Source organism: Erpetoichthys calabaricus, chromosome 11 (genome assembly GCF_900747795.2).
Source record: "Erpetoichthys calabaricus chromosome 11, fErpCal1.3, whole genome shotgun sequence".
Taxonomy (NCBI): Eukaryota; Metazoa; Chordata; class Cladistia; order Polypteriformes; family Polypteridae; genus Erpetoichthys; species Erpetoichthys calabaricus.
Window position 1 is genome coordinate 93513894 of NC_041404.2, and position 15571 is coordinate 93529464.

The 15571-nt window shown below is 41.1% G+C and overlaps 1 protein-coding gene across 1 annotated transcript in view; it reads right to left on the minus strand.

Annotated features, from left to right (window-relative positions):
• The window catches only part of LOC114642651 (circularly permutated Ras protein 1-like), a 334580-nt gene that overhangs the window by 223398 nt on the left and 95611 nt on the right, over positions 1-15571 (minus strand). The window contains exon 5 of the mRNA XM_051933702.1: positions 9242-9349. Coding sequence (XP_051789662.1) covers positions 9242-9349 — 108 coding nt within the window. The remainder of the gene's footprint in view (positions 1-9241; positions 9350-15571) is intronic.

Below are 15571 nucleotides of genomic sequence, written 5' to 3' on the forward strand. Positions count from 1 at the left end.
CAATGGGTTAAAGGAATGACCAGTCTAACTTGCATGTATGGTGAAACTCGGTGGTATAGGTCCGCTGCTTCAGTTACAAGGGCAACATATGAACAATGCGAGTGGCGGTCCTGCAAAGTCCACCTTTCCCAGTAATACTGGGATGACACTGGTCGGAAAATAAAAGCAGTAACCTACACCCCACATCCAGTAATTCTTTGGGCCTGGTTATGAACGGAGAGGAATCCAAGATGGCACAGCCGGGCACGTCATTTACCGGCAACAGCACATTCCGGCCAGAAGCTCTGCCCATTGAGGTCAACACTGATCTTCTATCTTTTTTAATTTTTCAGTTTAGGCAAAGGCAGGGCTCCTTTAAATGGGAATGTGGAATGATGATTCCCTTAAGTTTGCCAGAAATGCAGTAGTCTCCGTAAATGGCCAACAAAGTGACCTTCCATGCCTAATGGACCCCACTTCATTATTGATAATAATTTATTATATCAGACTGCAGACTGCAGTATATCATCCCTAGACTGACAGTCTCGTAGAGAGGTTCAATCAAACCCTCAAGCAAATGCTACGTAAGGTGGTCAACACAGATGGAAGGAACTGGGATCAGTTACTTCCTCTAGTGCTTTCCGGTTTTCCCCTTTTGAATTATTATATGGATGTCAGCCCCAGGGAGTATTGGATATCTTAAAAAAAGGGTGGGAGGTGGAGGCCCTTCCATTCTACCAATATTTTGGAATATATTGCACAATTATGCAATAGATTGGCAAAGATCTGGCCCATTCTAAAAGAAAACATGGAAAAAGCCCAAGCAGCACAGGCCTGTTGTTATAACCAGGGAACATCCGTTCTGGAGTTCCATCCCAGTGACTGCATCATAGTCCTATTGCCTTCATACCACTCTAAACTGTTGGCTCATTGGCAGGGTCCATACAAAGTTAAACAGTGAAAAGGTTTGGTCTACTATTTGGTAAAACAACCAAACTGACGTCCAGCCCAGTGGATATATCACGTCAATTTTCTGACACCATGGAGGGACAGGGATGTTGATCCCTTCCCAAATCAGCCCTGTTTTTTCTTCTTTCATAAATTATCACTTAACTTAGGTCCTAATTACACTCCTATTAGATACAGGAGCTGGAATCAGTGATCCTGTTAGTCCTGGAGGTAATCAGTGAACAACCTGGCCGGACCTTGCTAATTGAGCATTTTATTATTACTAAGCCCGGGGTGATAGTCAGGGTTACGCCCCTATCAACTACTGGAAGTGAAAAAAGTAGAAGTGGAACTTGAGATCAAGACAGTGCTGGAATTAGGTGTGATAGAGGAGAGTTTTAGTCCCTGGTCCAGCCCGACAGTCTTGGTTGCAAAGCCTGACGGGAGTTGGAGGTTTTACAATGACTTGCATTGGGTTAATCAAGTATCCCAATTCGACACCTACCCCATGCCTTGCGTGGATGACGTTAAGAAGTTGGGAGGCGCAAAGTATTTCACCACGCTTCACATGACTAAAAAAGAGTATTGGCAAATTCCTTTAACGGAGTCCGCGTAGGCCAAAATTACCTTTAATACCCCTGGCAGACACTGGCAATATCATGTGCTTCCATTTGGATTGCACGGGGCACCAGCCACCTTCCAACATCTGGTGGATAAAGTCCTACAGCCCCACAACTCCTATAGCGCTGCATACCTAAATGAAGTGGTCATCTATTCCACCACATGAAAGAAAAACACAGAGCAGGTTTCAAACTGTGCTTCGAGCAGTTGGTGAAGCCGGCTTTCAGATTAATCCCAAGAAATGCTTCTTTGGATTTACTGACACCAAATATTTGAGCTACAATGTGGGCAGGGATGCAGTGCGACCACAGTGGTTCAAAGTTGAAGACATATTGAACTGGCCCTGTCTGAAAACCAAACTGCAGATCCAAGCCTTTCTCGGTTTAGTGGGGTACTACCAGTAAAAGGGCTCCTAATTTGGTGGTATGGGATGAAAAGGCTGAATCTACATTCTGTGACCTAAAGAATGCTATAACCACTGCACCTGTACTAATTTCTCCTGATTTTTCTTTGCCTTTCATACTCCAGACTGACACTTCGGACACAGGTATTGGTGCCGTGCTGAGCCAAAGCATCAACGGTGGTGAACACCACGTTGTGTTCCTGAGCTGGAAACTGCTGTATCAGGAAACCATGTATGTGGCGTTGAGAGATTACACAGCTGAGGTATTGCCTCTTGGGTTATGAGTTCACCATTGTAACTGACCATGCTGCTTTACAGTGGATGGCATTACATAAGCAGTCGAACTTAAGAGTCATTCGCTGGTTTTTAGTTCATTAACCTTACATTTTTTCGGTCATTTATCGTTTGGGGCCTTTCCAAGCCAACGGCGATGCTCTTTCTCAGGTTCTCGACCTCTCTCTTCGGGCCACCTGACCCAATGGGTCTGAGCTGACGGGGGGGCCGTGTCACACATGGGCGATCAGGAGACAGTTTACGGGCTCAAATAAGTGCATTTGCCCACCAGACCAGGGGCTGGCGCTGTCCTTTAACTTTTTCTCCTCTCTCTCTTTAGAACAACAGAAGAACCCTCTGCCTAACTATCACTTCCAGTCTCCAGACAACATCACTTCTGGTTCAAGTCCACCAGATCCCGCCTCCTCCTGATGTCACTTCTGGTTCCAGAATGTCACATACCCATGACGTCATTTCCTTCCACTGACCATATATGCCGCCTACTCTGTTAAAGTCAGTTCTGTTTTGGACTCCAGCAGTGATGAGCGGTGAGGTTCATGGCTGATGAGCCACTGACAAATATATGAACCTAAAAGAGTAGCTTATTCACTTTGCAGTTGGCAGCATGCACTTTGATTCCTAGTTATGTCTCATATCTCATCAGCATTCTTTACACACACACAGGTATAAGGCACATAGTTGGCTAAGAAACAACATTACATTTATAGCAGCAAGAGAGAGTGGAGAGAGCGCATTTGCTCTGCACCCTCCATGTGTTCTAAATTTGACGTTGCAATTCCACAATTCATACTCATTCAATACAAATGAAAGTATTGAGTAGTGTATCAAAAAAACTGATTTCAATTTTGACCTTAATTAAAATATTTTTAGAAGCTTTTAATTCTGATTCTTTAATCAATTTTAATGCAGATTGTTCGACAATAGGATAACAAGAAAAACAAAAGAATATTTTATTTAAGGTCAAAATTTAGTTTTTAAATGTTGGATTTTTTTTTCTTAGTCTCATCCCATTTTTTATAAAATTGAAAGCCATTTATTGTCTTATCTTTATTATTAAATGAAGTCCATGCACCTATCCTTCTCCACTAAAATCTCCGTCAATTTCTTGTAAATGTATTTTCCTTTAGTTTTAAAAATCTTAATCTTCCATCTTGGCAGTCAGTCTGAACAAAAAATTTAAATAAACGGACCGCTGCAGTGCACTTGACTTTCTGATATTGCTAACTTATCAGCGCCCAGAGCCTCTGTGTAGAAGAACAGCAGCAACAAGCACCTGTTGGGCTCACATTTGCCCCCTTCGGTGCAGCACGGTTCTGTCTGCCTCACCTTGTGCCTTTTCACTGCAGTTTTATGTCCAATCAGCAAGACTAAATATATCACACACATTCATTAAAGATATTAGCCAGACTGTGGAAAGTCAGGGTGTATAATAAACCTGTCTGCACAAGCCAATTGCATGCATCAACCCAGTGTGTGAGGGATAGCGCAATCTGAGGTGAGGCTCAGCTTGTTGCTGCTGCACCTCGCGTTTTACCCCTGTATTTGAACAGGAAATGTGCCAATTCAGCGATTATGACTATAAAAATGATCCATGTTACTGGAATCATACAGAAAAGAAACTTATAGCACAGACCAATGGACAAATTTATTTTAAGCTATCATTATTAGTTTTTTTACTTTTCATGATGACAAGCCAGGGAAGACACAGGTCTGTACCTTTCATCTTAACAATAGACAAGCAAACACAACTCTAGAGATCAGGTGGAATAACGAAGTACTGAAGAACACCAAACATCCTGTTTACTTAGGCATCACTCTGGACAGGACACTGTCTTTTAAAGAACATATCTTTAACCTCAAAAAGAAGATATCTAGCAGGAGTAATCTCCTTAGCAAACTAGCAAACACATCCTGGGGAGCAGACCCTAAGACCCTGCGATCAACGGCCATGGCACTCTGTTATTCAACAGCAGAGTATTGCGTACCAGTGTGGGCTAGGTAAACCCATGCCAACAAGGTTGACCCTGAGCTAAATAGTGCATGCCAAATCATCACCGGCACATTGTGAACAATGTGCCTTCCTGCTTTATACTGGCTGGCTGGGATCGCACCTCCCCATATACGACGAGAAAGTAGTTCAAGAGTAGAAAGGTTCAAGCAACTGATGGACTCCAGACACCCACTTCACCATCACCAGGAGGTAAATCGCCGACTACCTTCTTCTTGGAGTTTCACCACAGTGGAACCCCTTAATCCAAAGCAGTCAACAAAACATAGGCTTGAGAGGTGGCGAGAGACATACTGTAGCTCTCCCAATGAAGCTCTTCCTACACCTCAAGAGCACCTACCCAATGGAACATCCCTCTCTAGAAAAGACTGGGTCATGCTTAACTGAGCTAGGTCAAAGGTGGGCAAAACAAGGGACAACCTATTTAGATGGGGCCTCACAACAAGAGCTGAATGTTCCTGTGGTGAGCCCACCCAAACAATGGACCACATTCTCCATGAATGTTCCCAAGTCCCTACATGTACCGATGAAGATCTTAAGGATGCTAATGACGCTGCTATTACCTAGATATGGCAGTGGTGTGATAAGATACTGTATGATGATGATGAATGGACTACATGATTTATGTCTCCATGTGCATGTAGTTAACATATTAACTGAAATTTTCTGTTCAGTAACTAAAAATGAAATACTGTTTAAAATCAGTATTAGAATTAAAAATTCAAATATTATTATGTTGCTTAGTTAATAGCAATATTATTAACAGCATTAATGCTCTTTCACGTACGGCTACATTTTGTATCCAGAAGTGTTAACAAAATTTCAGCATAAATGGGTCGCAATATGTGATTTTAACAAAGTCCTCTCTGCATACAGGACTGTCTTTGAATAGCCAGAAGAGGCTAGAAATGGTATGGTCCAACCTGTTCCATCTGCATTTATCATGAAATGCATTGCAGAGAACATGGTCTACATGATTCTATGTTCATCAATGTATTGTTCATATCATGCGGAATCTCCGACTGTAAAAGTCTGTTATTTCTTTAATAAACACTCCTTCATATATCACTCACTTGAAGAAAAAGAACATAAAGGAACTTGGACCAGACTGATCTGACTTAAGAATTCAGCAGAAGGCAAGTGATCAATGAGGCGGTTACACACAGACTTTTTCCTGCTCTTGCAAACAGTAACCTAACTATGAATACAGAAAGGCAGGTCTTTGTGTGTATATTATTTGCAAGGAGAACAGTTCCTGAGATTTTTAAATTCCTGAATTTTTAATCCTGCTTTTAGGGTTATCTTATGTAAATGATCACTTCTGCAAACCATACATTAAAAAGGTTGAGAACACTGTGGTGCCTAAACCTGTAATGTAGCAACAGTTGCCTTGATTACAAAGGGCCTTTTTATACTAGGCATTCTACAACTCCTGGAACTATAATCATTCAAAATATCCACGAAAAGTAATCACAGAAGCAATCCAGTGCTGTGCTAAGTAATGTTATTTATTTCATAAAATAGAAACTAAATATTAACAGATACAAACAAGCAAAATTATTTGCATACAACCTGACAATAGACTTGGGAAATTGTAATTCAGGTGGTCTGTTATTCTTGCAACCATTCCAAAATCAGCCTTTGATGCTTTTGTTCCATGCTACACTGTGCAGCTACCTTTTTTTTTCTTTTTCAAATTGTGCACAAAAAGAGATCTACTCTGGCATCTGAAAATATGAACACACTTGTGTGCCTGAACAACTGGTTAAATGTTTAGAAGGAAAATAATGATGACTGTGGCCTTCAGCAATGTTACAGACATGTCGAAAATATTCTGTTTTGTTTGTCATAATTTTGCCAATAAATTGAATTTCTGAAATCCTCTGACAGTGTTGTTCACCGCAGGCTAATACTGGTGTCTATAGTTAGGGTGCTATCATGCCAGTTAAATTTTTTTTTGTTTGTTTTCTTCAACATCATAAGGCCATACCCAGACAGCTGAGTCTTTGAATTTGTGTGCCTGTATCTTCCAACGATGTGTGCATTACTGAGCAAGGTTTTATTAGGGGATCCCCCTGCTTCAGCTGCTGATGGTCAAGTTCTATAGCCATGAATGAACTTTTATTCGCCCACCTAGTGTCATGTATACCCACCCACTAACACAGTACTACTACTATTACTAATAATAATAATTTTTCTTTACATTTATATAGCAATTTTCTCACTACTCAAAGCGCTCTGTGTGTAGGCAACATTACAGTTTGTGTATATGTTTTTTCTTTTTTCCTGAGCTATGAAGTGCTGCTTCAGTTTGTTCCCCCCAAAAACTGCGCCCCTGCCCACACTGTTTTTCACCAGCCACCACTGGCTGTCAGTGAATATTGTTTTCAGTTGTCCGAGACTTGTGCACGATTAGAATAGTGCGAATAAGAATAGTGCAAATCAATTACTTTCAGCAAGTACAAATCTTCAGTAGACAGTGCATGTGTTGGACATGAATTTCTTTGTTTGCCTGATTACTTGACCACATAACGGAATTGTACTACCTTTGTGGTTTCAAGTCCCATTGTTTTTCTTGCTGTCTTCTCACTGTCAAAATGTTTTTTACACTTCTGGAGACTTGCTAGCACAGCTTTACCCATAATCTTCAGCATCAAACATTTTCCTGCATAATTTACATTTTGCAATTCCTGTGTCTTCATCTTCATGGAACCATATACAGTGGAACCTCGGTTCACTACCATAATTCATTCCAGAACTCTGGTTGTAAACTGATTTGGTCGTGAACTGAAGTAATTTCCCCCATAGGATTGTATGTAAATACAATCAATCCGTTCCAGACCATACGAACTGTATGAAAATATATATTTTTTTAAGTTTTTAAGCACAAATATAGTTAATTAAACCATAGAATGCACAGCGTAATAGTAAACTAAATGTAAAAACATTGAATAACACTGAGAAAACCTTGAACAACAGAGAAAACTAACACTGCAATAGTTCACGCTATAGCGCTACCAACCGCTGGCTAAAAACACTTTTTTTAATGAGTTTTAAGCACAGAGAAAAAAACGAACATTTGAAAAAATTCATAATTTAATAAACCACCAAGAAAAGTAACATTGCAACAATGCACGCTACGAACCGATCACTGGAAACAGAAGTGAAAACAAAATCAAGCCCAGTGCATTCTTTAACTGCCTTCCTACCTTATGCGTCCAGCTCTCTCTTTCGCGCTGCCTGTGTGTGTGCGTCTCTCTCTCTCTCGCGCTGCCTGTGTGTCTGCGTCTCTCTCTCTCTCTCTCGCGCTGCCTGTGTGTGTGTGTGTGTGTGTGTGTGTGTTTGTGTGTGTTGCGCTCTCTCGCTCTCTCTCTCTTGCTTGCTGCACAGGAAATGCACAGGGAGAAACTGAACATGTACAAACCGAAAGGGACACTGGCTCGTTCGTATACCGAGTGTGTGGTCGTGAACCGAGGCAAAAGTTTGGCAAACTTTTTGGTCGTAAACCAATTTGTACGTGTACCGAGACTTTCGTGAACCGAGGTTCCACTGTATAGCTTGTATTTTTCATTTGTTTTTCACAGATTACCGAACACATAGTTACTTAGTATTTTGGTGTATGTGTTACACATCACTGCACAACTGTTACAAAATCTCATAACAATAAAGAAAGAGATCGTCTTTTCAAGATTTTGCTAATTTACAAAATTACATGACATAGAACTTATTTTATATATATTAAAAATCCATAACATTTCCAAAACTTAATGGTCATTTGATAATTTTTCAAAACTTTTCCAGGACTGGAAAATTAAATTTAACTTTCCATACTTTTTCCAGGATTTAAATGACTATGGGAGCCCTGTAACTCAGATCTACCGATTACTGCGACACTTCCACCTTGTCTACAGCTGCGAGCCTCTGTGAAGTAAATGTATCCAGATGGTGTGAACACCATAACAGATATAAATGAATTTGTTTTTTGCCAATTTTCTGTTAAGCACAACATATCAAGGTTGAAGTTTGTAATGAATTTTGATAGCACCAATACTTTGCCTTTAAGAAAGAATGCAATATTAGCTAGAGAGGGTTCATTGTGTGCAGATCCATAACCAGAGTTCATTTCAGCAAATTGCAGATTTGGCACACTGATACACTTATTTCGTAAGCCATGAGTAGGACAGTGTATTCCTGAGCAAATGCTGCAGGTGAACTTTCCAATTGTAGCCTGACAGTGGCAGCAACCTGACCCATGATGTAAATATTTTGGGTGCTGTGCAAATACTAGTGTCTTTTAGGACATTCCAATCTAACCATTTGCTCTAAACAAATTATCTGAGGCTACAAACTCAAGTCAAGGCAAAGTCCATAAAAATAAATGCAAATTCAATACAAAAAGTAATCATTTCCATCCATGAATTATTCATACAGTAAGAGAAAGTGAAAGAAGTACAAAAAGTGCAAGGTTAACATGAACTTTAACAAGAAGTTTTGTTAACAGGGAGGAGTGGCAACAAAATGCGTGCACCAGCATTCCCTCACCTGAACATTGCCAGAAATCCTCAGCAGCAAGATTCAGGTTAGGAAGGAAACATTATTTGATAGCTTTAGCAGTGTGGTAGTAATTAAAAGAAAGTATGTAGGCAGCCATAAACCTGTTTATAACAGGTAACTTGTTTATAAACTACTATGCTTTCACATATTATTTATATTAATAATAATGAATTTATATTAATATTTAAATTAATTATTACTATTATCATTATTTTTTTTCCTTTTTATAATTCTTTCTTTTTGTTTTCAATATTACACACTATCATTCTCATACTGGCACAGTTTAACTACCACATATACCGTAGTTTATGCAAAAATATTATTTTGAGATTGTTTTCTGTTGATAGGTAAGTTCAAGCAATGTTACTCTTGTCCCATTAGAGAAAAATATTTAAATATTTACTTGTAAAATTATTCAGATGGGATGAACTTACCCTGAGTGTTCATACAGGTGCTGATAGGCTCTTCTGACAGTACCTCTGTGTAGTAGTGACATTTGTTTATCATAGATGGAGGTCTTGGTGGGAGAGGAGGAGGCCCACCTATAAAACAAGAATTAGATTTTTGTGTGAATGATATGGGATACTCTTGAACAATCCTTGAATCCAGAATGAATTTCAAAGAGATCTAAGTAAATAAAAAAAGTTTTTATTGCAAATTAAGAACACATGAGAGGCACAACAAAAAGAATAATGAATATACAAAATGACAATCAAAAAATAACACTCAACGTTAATTAAGACAAAGAAAACCCCCATTTACACATACCCCACCCTGTCACCATTCACCCTTTCCCTATGTGTTCTGAATCACAAAAAGATCACTTGGAGCCCATACAGCCACATTATACAGAGAGAGGCCACCCACTGCCTCATCACAGGTCTCTGGAGCTCAAGATTCCTCATATATAGAGTGAAAGAGATTCAGTTCTTAATATTTCTCTAACCCCATTAATCTTCAATGTCCTGAGCTTCAGGAATCAGATCAGAAAAAGAGGACTCCCAAGAATTAAAGGAGAAAGAAACAGTTAGGAACTTTCCAATGAGCAGCCAATGCAATTTTGGCAGTGGTTGTACTAAATGAAAGTATCCTGGGGAAATAGAAAGATTAGAATAAGCAACATATGAGGTGATGGTGGGATATTAGTGGAAATAATCAATGAGAGAGATTTACAGATAAAGGATCAACAGGGAAAATACAGAAGAACTGTGTGAAGGTGTATTTAGACAGTAGTAATGACATGGTGGGTTACATGATAGGTCCACATACAACATTTGCAGAGCATGAACTATAAATAATATACAGATATGAACTAGGTTTGGTGATGATATGGACTTCTGGATGCAAGGCTGATATTTTTTCAGGATAAAGTGATGGAACAGGAATGTCCTTTTGCCAGAAGAAACAATGAGACAGAGGTCTGAAGAGTGCTTTACCAGGTGAAGCAAAAACAGAGTGGTCATGGGCATGTTATGAGGAGAAAGGAATTGAGAAAAGGAAAAAGAAATACAGTAGACCTCCGCAAAGTCGTGGTTCAGAGTTCGCGGCCTCAGTCATTCGCGTTTTTTCCTTATAACCTATCTAATAATTGTGAGCAGAAACCCCAAATATCCTCCGCAATTTTAATGGCTTTTTTCGTGGAAATACTGTACTGTAGAGAGAACAGGAAGCAACTGTAGAGGAAAATGCGGCTTGGGATGGTGAAAGTAGCCAATAGAATTTGAAACTGCAACTCATAGCAGTCCCTGCAGTGGCTCTGATTGGTCTTCTGCTGAGGGTGCTGGGGCTGTTGGGGTCAAAGGATGTCAGCGCGGCTTTTAAAAAGGGGGCCGGTGACCAAAAGAAAAAAAACGTTTTTGTAATTTGTGTTTCAAGTTCCTGTCTGTTTGCCTTCTGTTGGGTTACCTGTACTTATTCGTTTTGTCCTGGATCGCTTCATGGTTGGTGTCTGGATTGTCTGCCGTCTGCCTGTGTACATGAGGACTGTGGCCATCCTGCAAAGAAAGGAGCGCTCCTGAACCCGTCCACCCATCGTCACAATTTCAGGAACTATCGGTAGGACTATCTTTACTTTCCCATTAAACGTGCGGATCTCTGGACTATCTATTTTCATCATTACATTTCATCCGTTGCTGTTTTTCATGAACGTTTTCATGATTTACTGTGTGTGTTTTGTTTGTGCTTTGTTGTATTTAATGTGTAATCGCCATAAAGGGAACAGGGGTGGTATCGTTGTTTTCATTTATTTCATTTGTTTTCATTACATTCTTAATTTGCTGTTTGATTACCGGTTTGCTTTGTTTTTGTCTCAGTTTGTGAGTGCGTGCGGGTCGGGTCAAGGCTGGGTGCGTCCCTGGAATCTCCACCATAAAAATAAATAAATCGGCATCTTCCCGACAAAATAAATCTTAGCGGCACCGGACCGCTACAGCGTTATTCATTTCTCCTTGCTGCTGATTGACTGTGATGCATCTCCAGCTGAGTGTTCTTGTGTTTTTCGTTTTGTTCCTCTTAACCCTTAAATCGCCACAACCACCTATAGTCGTTTCCCAGTGCCATTTGCGAGCACGCATGAGCTGATCAGTCAGTGCCATACCACTCATGACCACTCCCAGCCCCTTGTGAGCAGGGGGGATGAACGCACCCCTAGAAGACACGGACGCTCCTCAAAAAACCCCTCTTAAAAACGCTGATAGACTACTTTCACATTGCTTCCTTACTTGCTGGGCTTACCTGCGGCTGCTCTGTCACGTGATACACTTCTCACGCAACGCTATGCATGCTTAAAAGCCTGAACAGCACCTGTTCTTTTTGCTTTGTTTCTCTCTCCTCCCCCATACATCCTCTGCTCCTGTTGGGGGTCCCATTCCCGTTGTGCTCCCATATGATGTTTGCCTATTCTTTAATCGAGTAATCAACTGCATACTGAGCTCGTTTTACTTCTGAAAGAGACATGTTTGTTTGAAGTGCTTGAATAAACTTCCCGTCTCTACGGGTGTTTCTGTGCAATTCTGTGACCCATGCGTGACACACTGCAGCACTGCAGCCTCACTGTCTCTGGGATTCAGCCGCTGCACTAGACTAGCCTTCCAGCATCAGCATTTACCTCTGTGTGCTTGAGAGCAACCAATTCAAGCGCAGTTGGCTCAGTGATTTACTGAATTTCATCCATTGCGTCAGCTACACCTTGTACATATTGTTCAAGTAGTTTTTTAAATAGTTTTTACAGTTTATTAGCAGTGTGTAAAATAATCAGTGTTGCAGTAATTGTGATGCTCTTTGCATGAAAAAAAGTGTTCCATTAAAATTTCACTTTTTCTTTGTGAATTGTGACGTTTACTTAAAGTGCAGCAAAAAAGTATTTGGCGTCCAGGGATGCATTAACTCACAAGTATGAGGCAATTTAAGAGTTAAAGCCCCAAGATGCCGCCGAAAGGCCCTGCACCTTCTAAGGCTTCTGGCATTGAAAATGCGCTTGCATAAATTACAGCACATATAGCGGTAATATCTGTATTTTACATTCTAGCACTGCAGGAGACATAGCAGTACAGTCCAGTATACAGGTTTACCTTTACATTCTTTATTTTTAGGTAATGTATTAAGCTGAGTTTGAAATTAAATTAAAGTGTTTTGGGGGCATATTTAGGGTTTAAACTATAAAAATAGGCATTATTTTAACTACATCCAAAATTCACGGTTTTTCACAATTCGCGGGTGCTCTAGGAACATAACCCCTGCGAATTTTGGGGGTGTACTGTATAGTGAACCTCTACATGCTCTAAGAACTCACCTCTGCTGTTTCTGTTAGCTGCTGATAGAAAAAAGAAGCAAAGCAAACAGAGAATTTAGGGCTTAGACAAAGTGCAAAATACAGGGGAACTGCAGGAGAATTAACTTGCCTTGTTGCTCTATCCTACCAACCCAGCCACAGGGGATGCACAAACCAGTGTGTTTCTTCGTGCCAGTGCCAAGCCCGGATAAATGGGGAGGGTTACATTAGGAAGGGCATCCGGTGTAAAATTTTGCCAAATCAATATGCAGACAATAATACAAATTTCCATACCGGATCGGTCGAGCCCCGGGTTAACAACAACCGCCACCAGTACTGTTAGCCAATAGGGTGCTGGCAGAAATTGGGCTACTGTTGGCCAAAGGAGGAGAAGAAAAGTGGGCAGTCGTGTCCGGAGGCAGGAGGAGAGGAGGAAGGTAAAGAGTGGAACTGAGGGTAGGAACTTTGAATGTTAGCAGTATGACTGGTAAGGGGAGAGAGTTAGCAGATATGATGGAGAGAAGGAAGGTTGATATACAGTAATCCCTCGCTATATCGCGCTTCGCCTTTCGCGGCTTCACTCTATCGCAGATTTTATATGTAAGCATATTTAAATATATATCGCAGATTTTTTGCTGGTTCGCAGATTTCTGCGGACAATGGGTCTTTTAATTTCTGGTACATGCTTCCTCAGTTGGTTTGCCCAGTTGATTTCATACAAGGGACGCTATTGGCAGATGGCTGAGAAGCTACCCAACTTACATTTCTCTCTCTCTCTCTTGCGCTGACTTTCTCTGATCCTGATGTAGGGGGATTGAGCAGGGGGCTGTTCACACACCTAGACGATACGGACGCTCGTCTAAAAATGCTGAAAGATTATCTTCACGTTGCTACCTTCTGTGCAGCTGCTTCGTGAAGCGACATGCTGCACGGTGCTTCGCATACTTAAAAGCTCGTAGGGCACGTATTGATTTTTGATTGTTTGTTTTTCTCTGTCTCTCTCTCTCTGCTCCTGACGGAGGGGGTGTGAGCTGCCGTCTTCAACAGCTTTGTGCTGCGGTGCTTTGCATACTTAAAAGCCAAACAGCCCTATTGATTTGTTTGCTTTCCTCTCTGCTTTCTGACAGTCTCTGCTCCTGACGCGCACTCCTTTGAAGAGGAAGATATGTTTGCATTCTTTTAATTGTGAGACAGAACTGTCATCTCTGTCTTGTCATGGAGCACAGTTTAAACTTTTGAAAAAGAGACAAATGTTTGTTTGCAGTGTTTGAATAACGTTCCTGTCTCTCTACAACCTCCTGTGTTTCTGTGCAAATCTGTGACCCAAGCATGACAATATAAAAATAACCATATAAACATATGGTTTCTACTTCGCAGATTTTCACCTTTTCGCGGGGGGGTCTGGAACGCAACCCCCGCGATGGAGGAGGGATTACTGTATTGTGTGTGCAAGATACTAAGTGGAAGGGGAGTAAGGCCAGGTGGACCGGAGGTGGATACAAACTGTTCTATCATGGTGTGGATGGGAGGAGAAATGAGGTAAGGGTTATTCTGAAGGAACAGTATGTCAAGAGTGTTTTGGAGGTGAAAAGAGTGTCAGACAGAGTAATTATTATTAAGCTGGAAATTGGAGGTGTGATGATGAATGTTGTTAGTGCATATGCCCTGCAAGTTGGATGTGCGATGGATGAGAAAGAAGATTTTTGGAGTGAGTTGGATGAACTGATGAACAGTGTACCCAAGGGACAGAAAGTGGTGATTGGAGCGGATTTCAATGGACATGTTGGTGAAGGGAACAGAGGAGACGAGGAGGTGATGAGTAGGTATAGTGTCAAGGCGAGGAATGAAGAAGGTCAGATGATAATGAATTTTGCCAAAAGGATGGACATGACTGTGGTGAATATGTATTTTATGAAGAAGGAGGCACATAGGGTGACGTACAAGAGTGGAGGAAGATGCACGCAGGTAGATTACATCCTATGCATAAGAGTCAATCTGAAAGAGACTGAAGACTGCAAAGTGGTAGCAGGGGAAAGTGTAGTTAAGCAGCATAGGATGGTGGTCTGTAGGATGACATTGAAGATCAAGAAGAGAAAGAGAGTGAGGGGAGAGCCAAGGATCAAATGGTGGAAGTTGAAAAAAGAAGACTGCAAGGCTGAGTTTAGGGAGGAAGTGAGACAGGCACTGGGTGGCAGTGAAGAGTTACCAGACAGATGGGAAACTACAGCAGATGTAGTAAGGGAGACAGCAAGAAGGGTGCTGGGCATGACATCTGCACAGAGGAAGGAGGAAAAGGAAACCTGGTGGTGGAATGGGGAAATACAGGATAGTATACAGAGGAAGAGGATGGCAAAGAAGAAGTGGGAAAGTAAGAGAGATGCAGAAAGTACACAAGAGTACAAGGAGACAAGGCACAAGGTGAAGAGAGAGGTGGCAAAGGCTAAAGAAAAGGCGTATGATGAGTTGTATGAGAGGTTGGACACTAAGGAGGGAGAAAAGGACCTGTACCGATTGGCTAGACAGAGGGACCAAGCTGGGAAAAATGTGCAGCAGGTTAGGGTGATAAAAGATAAAAAGATGGAAACATATTCACAAGCGAGGAAAGTGTGTTGAGCAGATGGAAAGAGTACTTTGAGAGGCTGATGAATGAAGAGAACGAGAGAGAGAGAAGGTTGAATGATGTGGAGATTGTGAATCAGGAAGTGTAACGGATTAGCAAGGAGGAAGTAAGGACAGCTATGAAGAGGATGAAAAATGGAAAGGCAGTTGGTCCAAATGACATACCTGTGGAAGTATGGAGGTGTTTAGGATAGATGGCAGTGGAGTTTTTAACCAGAAGGAATTACACTGCGTCTTTGTGAACCTGGAGAAAGCATATGACAGGGTGCCTCAAGAGGAGCTGTGCTATTGTATGAGGAATTTGGGAGTGGCAGAGAAGTATGTAAGAGTTGTACAGGATATGTACAAGGGAAGTGTGACAATTGTGTGGTCTACA